At 41.8% G+C, this 11,159-nt stretch overlaps 1 protein-coding gene across 1 annotated transcript; it reads left to right on the top strand.

Moving 5' to 3' along the window:
* Positions 1-2,628: 2,628 nt before the first annotated feature.
* On the top strand, positions 2,629-6,154 carry LOC308080561 (uncharacterized protein; the record flags this gene model as incomplete). The annotated part of the gene is made up of 4 exons (XM_080422455.1): positions 2,629-2,781; positions 3,707-3,841; positions 4,360-4,544; positions 5,023-6,154. The coding sequence occupies 4 exons, from the start codon at positions 2,629-2,631 to the stop codon at positions 6,152-6,154; spliced, it is 1,605 nt and encodes a 534-aa protein (XP_080278581.1).
* Between the last annotated feature and the right edge of the window lie 5,005 nt (positions 6,155-11,159).

Genomic DNA, 11,159 nt, shown 5'->3' with positions numbered 1-11,159 from the left:
CCGTTTCCCAAGCGGCCGCTCTACCTCCTGAGTCAATGCCGCCCCAGTATTAATAATCTAATCATATCATTATAATATATCAGTCAGAGAGACCAAACCAGTGGCCTATTTTTACTTTTTACTTTAATACTTAAGTACATTTTGCTGCTATTCCATTTTCTTAACGTAAACCCTATATACTTCTTTAGCCGGGGTGCCTCCAAGGGTCTGAACTTGGACCCGTCTTTTTTTTTCCTGTACAGATATTTTTGCCGGAAATAGTCGATCTAAAAGATCACAAGCTTACAGATCTGCTATTCTATAACATACAACAGCCATAGAATAGTCGATCGAAAAGATCACAAGCTTACGGATCTGCTATTCTATAACACATACAACAGCCATAGAATATGCTTCAATTCCTTGTTCATTATTTATATACAGTATTAAAAAGAACATTTTGCAAGTAAAGTATAGTATAGGATTCAGAGCCTCAGTATCCATTTACTGTACCAACACACAAAGCAGACTACTGTACATTTGAAATGTTAGCGTCCCAAAATCGAAAACATTATGGTAACCACTGCTTATAATTAGTTTGACCTAGGCTCAGTGTCATTAAAATATTTTAATATCAACACTTTATCTCATGCAGTGCCACAGGTTACAAAGTAGGCTACTAAGTTCACAATAACGTTCTAAAAGGAAATATACACAACAAAAAGCAGACTAACAATAGAATGAGACAAAATAACAAGGCAGTTTGAAAAGTACAATTATAAGGCGTGTGATTTTATCAGTCAAGTGTGTAAAACCAAAGAAAAAGGCATAAAACAGCATCACAGGCCACATCAGCATCACAGACAGTGGTGTAAAATAACTAAGTACATATACTGAAGTACAATACTTTTACTTAGGTAAAAAAATGTGTGTACTTCTTCCACCACTGGATAATGCTGGATACAAAAGAAAGAAGGTAGACTGGTCAGGGAAAAAATAGAAAGAGAGCAGGGTGGCGTTAGGGGAGGACGTGACTTGCAGTCCCTGTGCTCATTTCTTCTCAGTCTTCATGATAGATCTGTGTGCTCTAGTGGCTCTCCGATACTTTCACCAATTTCTCCTCCTTTTGCCCCAGAGAAGCTGCACTACTCCGTCTACTTGATGTCTGGACAATAAAAGCAGAGGTCAGGTGAGTATCCAGCAGGATGAAAGTTACAGATGATGTTGCCAACCAAGTGCATGCACAGGAATTTGTCTTGTCAGTGGTGAGACCTACAGTATAACAGCGGTCAGCGTATTGTCAACAAATAGAACATAATGACATGGAATCAACAGAGAGATTAATCTCTTCATCATTCAACGAGTTATCTTATTTGCCTTTATTTTATATACTTGTTGTGAGTAATTCAGTTTTGGTGTCTGATGACAGTTGAGGACCTTTTCAGAAATACAAATGCATCTGGTTTAGTTGCATTTCAAATGTACTGTATGCTCATCCAGCGAGAATTGATTTGAGTCATTTATGTCTCTTTGCTTCACATGTTTGCAGCCTATATTTTCATTTTGTGCGCAGCAACCAGTCACACGTTTTCATCCCTATCAGTGTGGGTAAATAGTGTACTGCAACCCCCGCCCCTCCCCCTGCACACTTCTGTTTTTGTCCATGGGTGTGTGAGATGTTGTTTTTGTGCCTTATCATTGGGAACAATTTCACTGGTCAGTTGGCGTGCACAAAGGCTACGTCAGTGGCTTCATTATGACCACTAGTCCAATTTGTCTCCCAATCCATATCTCTATCAGTTCAAGTGGGTTCAATATGCTTCATTGGCATGATTGCTGAATGGAATTGAATCCATTTGCTCTCTCTCTCTCAGTTCAGTTCATTATGTATTAGAGGAAATGCATGTTTGATCATCAATATTGCCAAAGCATCTCTAATGAGTAAAAGAGCTAAAGGCAAGTTAAAAAACAGTGATGGAAGAACTACTCACATGTTTTACTTAAGTAAAAGTATCAATACTGCAATGTAGATATACTCTGTTACAAGTAGAAGTCCCGTATTCAAAATGTACTTGAGTAAAAGTACAGAAGTATCGGCATCAAAACATACTTAAAGTACCAAAAGTAATCATTGTGCAGAATGTCCCATTTCAACTTGTATTAAAAATCTTTTGAAAATAGCCGATCTACAAGCTCACAATGTGTTGCATCTGTGACGCATTGTGAGCTTGTAGATCTGCTATTTTCAAATGGCTGAAATATATATAGGGCTGAAGTGGATTTTGTAATAATAATTACAAATTACAAAATTACAGTAACTAGTAACTAAAGTTTTAATATAATTCTAGTGGAGTAAAAGTAAAAAAAACTTCCCCTGAGATGTAGTAAAAGTATTGAAAATTGTAACTAAAAAATACCTCAAAATTGTACTTAAGTACAGTATTTGAGTACATGTACTTAGTTACTTTACACCAAGTCTGAACTGATTATGAACCCCTTTTTAATGGCTTTTCTGAAGCTTGTTGTGGTTGTTTCCCTAACCTTCCTAAAACTTATTTTTCAAACTCCATGACTTTTCCAGGTCCTTCTTGACTGTAGGAAACCTGCCTCTATCTCATTATGAATGCAACTCCCGGCTGTTTGTCAACCATGCCGAGAGGTTATGCTTCCGAGCCAGACTTCAAAGGGCCATATATTGCAGCTGAGATCATCATCGCCCTGCTGGCTATTATAGGAAACGTCCTGGTTTGTCTGGCCGTGAGGCAGAACCACAAACTTCATACGGTTGCTAATTATTTCCTGGTAAGAGCCATGATTTGACAAATAATCTATTCCTCATATAGGTCAGGGGTCTTCAACGTTTTTCAGTCCAAGGACCCCTTAGGTGAGAGACAGATGAAGCAGGCACCACCACTACATATTGTATAAAATTGTGTTGCAGATTCAACTTTTTTGTTGTGTTGAATTCATGTTAATATGTATTTTCAGACAGTTAACCATACACTTAAACCCTCAATACTTATAGAAAACGTTGTCTTTTTTCCCCTGCACCAAACCTCTTGGCCGAAAATAGCCGATCTACAAGCTCACAACGCCTCGTAGCGCGAGGCATTGTAGATCTACTATTTTCGGCTAATTGTTCCCCTCAGAATAGGGATAGGGTTCAAGTGGTTAATGTACAAAAAAAAAATCCTATCACACAAAGATTTGGTGGCCCCCCTGTAGTAACTGTGAGAACCCCCTAGGGGTCCCGGACCCCATGTTGAAGACCCCTGGTATAGGTTGTTGGTCTCCTCCTTCTTGGCTCAACAACTGTACTGTACTACAGTACAGACAGTGAGAGCCAATATGGTCAAGTTACACATGTCTTTGCTATTGATTGAGGTCCTGTAAAGATTTACTATCAATGAACTCAAAGCATAAGATGTGCATTTGCTTTGCCACCAGAAGTGAATGCTTTAAAATTATTTACCCTTTCCTTGTGAACTGGAATATTCAATTCACGCATGTGTGACACAAACTGTGGCTATTTATTTGTGGTCTGCTCTAATTATACCACTTGGCAGAAAACGTCATTTTTTTCATTAGAATGTTCAGTGCTGTATGGCATATTACAAATTCTTACCTAAATGTTTTTTTTGCTGTTGGTAATTTTTCTTTATCTTTCTGTGTGTGCGTGCTTGCATGCGTGCGTGTGTGTGTGTGTGTGTGTGTGTATGCTGTCAAGGTATCACTGTCTGTAGCAGACATCCTGGTGGGCTTGCTGGCTATCCCCTGTGCCGTGCTGACAGACCTTGGCCTCCCCCGTCATGAACTGCCCTTGTGTCTTCTACTGCTCAGCGTTCTAATGGTGTTGACACAGGTAGGAAGTGATGACTGTTTTGAACAACTATTTATCTTACTCACAAAGGCAAGGATGTGATTTTGCTTGGTGTTATTGCACTCTCGCTTCCGTTTTATTGCGTCACTAGATTCATTGACTCAACTCCAAGTCATTATTACCCTGCCCGCAGCAATGTGTCGCAGGGTGTTGCAATCGGTCTGTTTGAGTCTGTTTGTTTAGATTTGACAATGTAGGCATTTAGCAAATGCTCTTCCAGTGTGACTAAGTGCGAGTAAGTGGCAGGAACCCAAATGATAAATAGTCAAGTTTTTCTTTAGTTTTTGTTTATTTATGAATGTATTGATCTAGGACGCTTGGAGCGTTGGCCAAGAGACATCCGGGACATATAGAAAAGGGAGGGACAGACGTACTGTGCTGATCTAAGTGTGCTGGAACTAGAAGGGCTATACAATTTACAAGATAACCGTTTGTTTATTGTCTCTTGACTGTCTCTTGACAATACATTTCCTTTTTTTTGTTTCTGTCTTTTCTCCCAGAGCTCCATCCTGAGCCTGTTAGCCGTAGCAGCAGAGCGCTACGTAGCCATCCTGCTGCCCTTCCAGTACCAGCGCATCATGAGCCCCAGGAACGCACGGCTGGCCCTGCTCCTCACCTGGAGCCTGGCTATGATCTCTGGCTCTGTGCCCCTCATGGGCTGGCACAAACAAACCCAAGACGCAGAGTGAGGATTCATTAGCTGTGCATTCACATGTTAAACACGTTACATCATTGCAATAATACATTACAACTTAGTGAGTAACATGATGACAGACACAGTACAGTACAAGAAAACAAATAAACAGTCAAATTAAAATGATTGTAGCCATGGCAGTATGAATGTCATGTCAAAATACCACTTAACAGAAATAGAACTGTAAATTCCTAACTTTGAGGTAGGCATGAATGTTGGATCGCACTGGAAAACTAGTTAAAGCCACTCTTAACCACTTAAATCCTATCTTCTTCTACTGTATATCAAATAGCAAAATAGTAATACCATGTCTACAAGGGCGTGCATTGTGTTGTGAGCTTGTAGATCTGCTATATTTGCAGAATGTTCGCCTATTTTTGCCAAATGATCACCTCCTATGACATAGGCTATAGGGTTCATGTGGTTATTTACCATTAACATTAATAACTCTATATCCTGTCGTTCCCAGTTACTGCATCTTCACGTGTGTGGTGGACATGGAATACATGGTCTACTTCAACTTCTTCGGTTGCCTTCTCGTTCCCCTTGTCGTCATGTTCATCATGTACGGCCACATCTTCCTCACAATTCGACGCCAGCTGAGGCGTATTACTGCGGCCAGAGGACCTGCAGTGGAAACTGGGCAGAGGAATGCTGGAGCTGTCGGCAAAGCGGGGACAGGAAACAGGACCGAGGAATCCAGGGGCGTAGAACTCACTGGGGGGTGCATAGAAGTTGCAATTGATGCGGGGACAGTGAATGAAAGTGGTGCAGAAACAGGGGAGAGATCTAGGCCTGAATACAGGTTTGAGTCTGGGACTACTTCTAGGGGTAACAATGATGCTTTTGGAGTTGAAGCGTGGTCTAAAGTATGGACTGGAGCGGAAGCTGGAGCTGGTGTAGAAGACGGAGATGAACCTAGAGTAGATGTGGAAGATGGGACTGGAATAAGACATGTGACCAAGACCAAAACTGAAGCTAGATTTGGAGATGTAGGTGGGATGGGTACTCTAGAGGGGATGGGTGCCACAGTTTCAAATGGAGACGGTACTGGGTTAGAGGTCAGTGAAAGAGTTTTAAATAGAGCTGGGGTAAGGACTGAGGTAGGGTCAGGGACTAGATTAGATACTGAACCTGGTTGTTCACATGGAACTGGACTTGCTTTAGAGAGTTCAAATAGGGCTTGGGCTAACATTAGGCCTTTAATTGAAAGGGCGAGGAACGCAGTTTTTTGGTCAAAACCAGGATTTCCAACAGGGTCAGCTGGTTCTTGTAGCTCTGGTTCTACCGCTGTCTCTGTGGATACCTGCCACAGGCCAGCTATTGAGGACAAACCCGCCGTGCATACCTGTAAGTGTAAGTTCCGCAAGGCCACGTCTCTGTTCCTGGTCCTGCTTCTCTTCATGTTGTGCTGGATGCCAATACATATCATCAACTGTGTCTTGTTCCTCTGCCCTCACTGCCCCGTACCCATGCCACTCACCCTGACGGCAATTTTACTGTCCCATGCCAACTCAGCCCTCAACCCACTCCTGTACGCGTACAGGATGAGGTCATTCAGACGAACTCTCAGAGGGATGTGTCATTGCTGTGGACAATAAGGTTAAAACTCCAGTAGAGTGCTGGACAAAGAACTCAACCCCAGTACTTGAGTCAAGCTATAGATACTCCTGGTCCAATATTACTCAGTCTAAGTAAGACGACAGATAAGGATGGAGGACAGAGATAAACTGTGCTGGTGTTTGGGCTCAGTATTGATCTGTGATCTACTGTATAATGTTATTGATTATCAAACAAAGACAACTTACACATTTTGGAGAAGGTGGGATTATGTTTATTAGATTTTGATAAAGTATTGCTCAGGTTTCTCGTGGCAATAATGTTCACTGACTGAGTCCACCTATTGGAATAAAGCTACTTCAAACTGATGCATAAAACAGCTCAACTGTAACATTTAAATGGTGGAAATAAAGACATCATCACTGAAATTGTATGATGCCACTTGTCAAATTATTCCATTCTAATGCACATACTTCTTTGTGCATTCAAGTGAGAGATTGTCTTATTATTATGATCATTCTGGAGAGCAAGTGCACACTTCACAAGTGGCTGAAGAGCCCTATTAGCAAAAGCCTGGTCGCCTTTGCTTAGGAACCTGGACTTAGGAACAGACAGGAGACCCCTGCTGCCTTAGGATGGAAGGCATGTAGCATTCTAGCTCACACAGATGTAAGTGGATACCAAGCCATGTAAGGCTTTGAGCATTATCATTAAATATTAAAATCCACTCCGGTGGAGAAAGGCCAGGAAGGGGCTAATGTGTGTTATATTTAGTTAACAGCCTTTCAGCATGTTGGACAAGATGATGGTGTGAAATGTCTTCCTGAGAAGGTCCAGAGTACAAAGAATTGCAGTCCAGGAATCAGAAAAGATCCACTTTCAAGGAAATGAAGTGTCAAGATGTTGGCTTACCAGTTCATAGCATGTGTCTCTCTTCTAATATTCTCTCCCCCCCCCCCCCCCCCTCTCTCTCTCTCTCCCTGTGTGTGTGTGTGTGTGTGTGTGTGTGTGTGTGTGTGTGTGTGTGTGTTTCTGAACTGTATTCTTCAGGAAAACAAAGGTCAGTTAGTGCAATACTGCTAATATTGGTACAGGTCTGAGCAGCGAGGAGCATACTTCTCTAGTTTGGTTCCGGGGGGGTCCCTTCCTAGAAATGTATTCAGAAGAACAATATTTGTCTTTGAAATGTAAAGGAGTTAAAGCCATAAGCTTCCAAAAAACAAATACTCAAGTATAGCTACTCAGGTAAATGTACTTCTTTACTGTCCACCACTGGACACACAAATACGCAGACACGCAAGCGAACACATGCACATAGACAGAACCTCTTATTCACTGTCACAACTACACACTTAAACTATGAGGTTAAAACACATTAAATGTCCTACATAAACCAGATAACTTGTTTTAACAGGTGCTGGGACTCCTCTGTGGTTCACTGAAGATAACTAATAGACTAATTATTACTATAATCTCTGTCATATACCTTTTTTTTTAGACTGTGATACTGATGAACATGTTTAAACAGGTCATACTGTACAATCATACAATGTAACATCTTACAATCTTTATAACTCTTTAAGTAGTTATTAAACTCAAGAGGGATCAGATTCAGATTTCTTTGTTGATGATGGTCTATCCAAATATGATCTGTCACAACCATAACATGGCTTTCTGAACCAATCAGATTAATCTGATCTTAATGCAGCTGTTAAATTGTCAAATCAGAAATATAGCGTATATGACACATGATGTTTTATAATCATGTTACAGATTATTCAGAAAGGTTTTTGTTCCTAAACAATTGCTTACATCAGCCCTACCACAGGTTTGCAGCATTTTAATTGGACGTGTGGTACTGCAAGTCAGTCAGGGTCCAGTATTGTGTCATTCAAGAAACATCAAACATGAGACATACACATTTGTTAGAAGAACAACGTCAGTAATGCAGGGACATGTGTGTACAATGATGTGGAGTTTGATATTGGGTGTTTGCTCAAATGAGTATAAATATTTCAAAATTCAATCAAGCATTTTTTTTAATAAACACATTATCGTTCATCTGTATTTATATGGCTACTACTTGAACTTGAACTTTGCATTGGAATGGGTCTTGTGTACTTATCTGTACAGCTTCCAGATTGGTAGCCGGTAGTGATGAGCGGGTCGACCCGTAACCCGCGGGACCCGCGGGTCAACCCGCGGCGCGGGTAGGTCGAGTCAGGATTTCAGAGAAAATTATGCGGGCTGAGGGTGAGCGGGTCAGCCGCTCTCCACGAAAAAAAAAAAAAAAAACCCTATTTTGACCAACATGCTTGTTTATTCAGCCCATGACAATGTTGTGCTACTGTAGACATTTAAAGGGACTTTGGGTACTTAAAAGAGCGCTATATAATATATATATATATTCCCACCGCGGGTCGCGGGGCGGGTTGAGCCATAGATTTATATATGGGTTCGCGGGGCGGGTTGAGGCGGGTCGCGTTCCGTCGCGGGTTGGGGCGGGGCGGGTCATGAAAAAACCCGACCCGCACATCACTAGTAGCCGGTGTGTTTCCTTCCATCAGTAAACTCTGGTCATACAATTATCATGACAGCAGTGAAATTAGGACGGAATCTACTAAGGAATGTCCCTGACTGTTATCTATAATTGGTGATTAGAATGACTTTTTGTCTGGGGTGAGTGGCCTTTTAGAGTGTTAGCATGATGGAGCGGAACTGTAACATGTCCTTAAACAGGCAGGGTTTTAGTGCTAATCCCAGAGTTCAGCTGTTATCATGCCTTGTTAATATTCTTGCTAAATAAATAACTCACTAAATGTTTGGTATTGAGTATAGTGTTTATGTATTTCCAGAACTACAGTAGCACGTCTGCACTGGTGTCGTATATTATGAAGCATAAACTGCAGGTTAGCAGGCTTGTAGTTGTTATAAGAAGTGGAGGAGAAGAGACAGACAGACGGACGTCAGGGTTTCCAGGTTCTAGAATCTCCAGTGTGTTTATTCATTCAGCTTCAAACAACAAACAAACAGGGAAGCAGCCAGGAGCAGAGCCCCTGTTCCTCAGCCCTTCGGCCAAGGACTGCACTAGTCCTGAGTTAGATTTTAGTCTCCCTCTTATAACACAATGGATCCACATTTGAATAGCCTACAGCCTGTTCATGTGGGTGGCTGTTGACCAAACAAATGGTAGACTTGCTGTCTCTCTACCTGATTTAGCAGCTCAATGGAGATGTATATCACACTTCACACCTAGCCAGGCTAGGCTGTCTCCTAAACAACAGGTCACTGAATGGCCCAAAGGTGCAGACAGTCTGTCTACAACACATTCATGATTCTCTTACTTTAGTAAAGTATCATTTCTTTATATGTTTTAAATTGCACACTGTTCAGATACCACACAACTATTCCCCCCACGGAAGAATTTAACTTCTTCCGCAACCAGGTATATTAAATAGAACAGTTTGCAAGAGAAAACATCAAAAAACAACATCCTGCTACACCCCCCAAGACCAATCAATGGCTGAAACTTAAACAAAGAAGACATTCAGTAGATTCAACACAAACAACACATCAGAAAGAGCAACTTAGATACAGGCTTCAAAATTACACAATAGTCATACAGTGATTCACCTTAAATTTCAAAATAAAAATAAACAAACTGTTTCACAAAATAAGAAAGAATATCAATATTTAGTAACGGATCGGCTAACATTGGACGCGTGCGTCATGGATCACATGACTTTCGACTGACACCAAAGGCAAAGACTGAAACTATTTAAAAATAAAACAAGCTTAAAAATAAAACAACTCAGAAAACCTTATTCACAGAAAATACATCAATACGGTGCTGAACTTTCTCTTTATACCACTTCTTCACTTCATCATAACCATGTCTCGAAAATAAAAACACCAGTCAAAATGCATTCTCATTCAATTAGTGCGCAGGTCTCTCTGTTGTCTTTAAACTCTCACACTAAAGATAACCCTTCCCCCTACCAATGTCCCCCCACGCCGAGTCACCAAACTTGTAACCAAAGATAGAACCTTTCGAGTACTCCTATTAACTACACATGCTAACTACCAACGGAGGTGCCGACATTGAACAGAAGAAAGTGTTTCTTCAATGAAATAGACCAGAGAGTGTAACAACTAAATCCTCACATCACACTTTTACGCACGGCAACAAAAATAACGCTCCGTGGCTCAAATCACTTTATCACTAAAATACAACCTCTTGTCCCGAATGTTCAGTGTTCCATCCGATAATGCTCTTTTGTCGTCTCTACCTTAATGTCCACGCACGTCAAGCAGAATAGCTGAGCGCAGTTCCAGGTGATATCTTTGTTCCAGCCAAAAAATAGCCTCTCTCCATGCTCACCTCTCCTCCCCCCACGGACAACTTTGACACAGAAAGTTTTCCGCTCCGCCGTCTCCATGAGAAGAGTAGAGTAGTCAGTTGTGGAGCCACCTGAGATCTGGTCACGAGCGGCCGCGCAGTCATCACAACGTCGCCGTCGCAAGGCATTCATCGTAGGTCGCCCTGAAGTCCCCATGGTCTGCTCCGCGGTGGCCCCCCTCGTCGTAGGAAGACATCCACGGACCCGATCCTCCGCACAGGCCCGCTGCTGCGGCCACCTCAAAATACACAGGTTCTTCTCTAAAGCGCCTCCGGAAAGGAAAGCAACAATAGCCGCTGGTTCGCCAAATGTCGTATATTATGAAGCATAAACTGCAGGTTAGCAGGCTTGTAGTTGTTATAAGAAGTGGAGGAGAAGAGACAGACAGACGGACGTCAGGGTTTCCAGGTTCTAGAATCTCCAGTGTGTTTATTCATTCAGCTTCAAACAACAAACAAACAGGGAAGCAGCCAGGAGCAGAGCCCCTGTTCCTCAGCCCTTCGGCCAAGGACTGCACTAGTCCTGAGTTAGATTTTAGTCTCCCTCTTATAACACAATGGATCCACATTTGAATAGCCTACAGCCTGTTCATGTGGGTGGCTGTTGACCAAACAAATGGTAGACTTGCTGTCTCTCTACCTGATTT

Source organism: Gymnoscopelus braueri, assembly GCF_963280865.1.
Source record: "Gymnoscopelus braueri genome assembly, chromosome: 24".
Taxonomy (NCBI): Eukaryota; Metazoa; Chordata; class Actinopteri; order Myctophiformes; family Myctophidae; genus Gymnoscopelus; species Gymnoscopelus braueri.
Note: the sequence above shows the minus strand (reverse complement) of the source record. Positions and strands in the feature narration are given on the sequence as shown.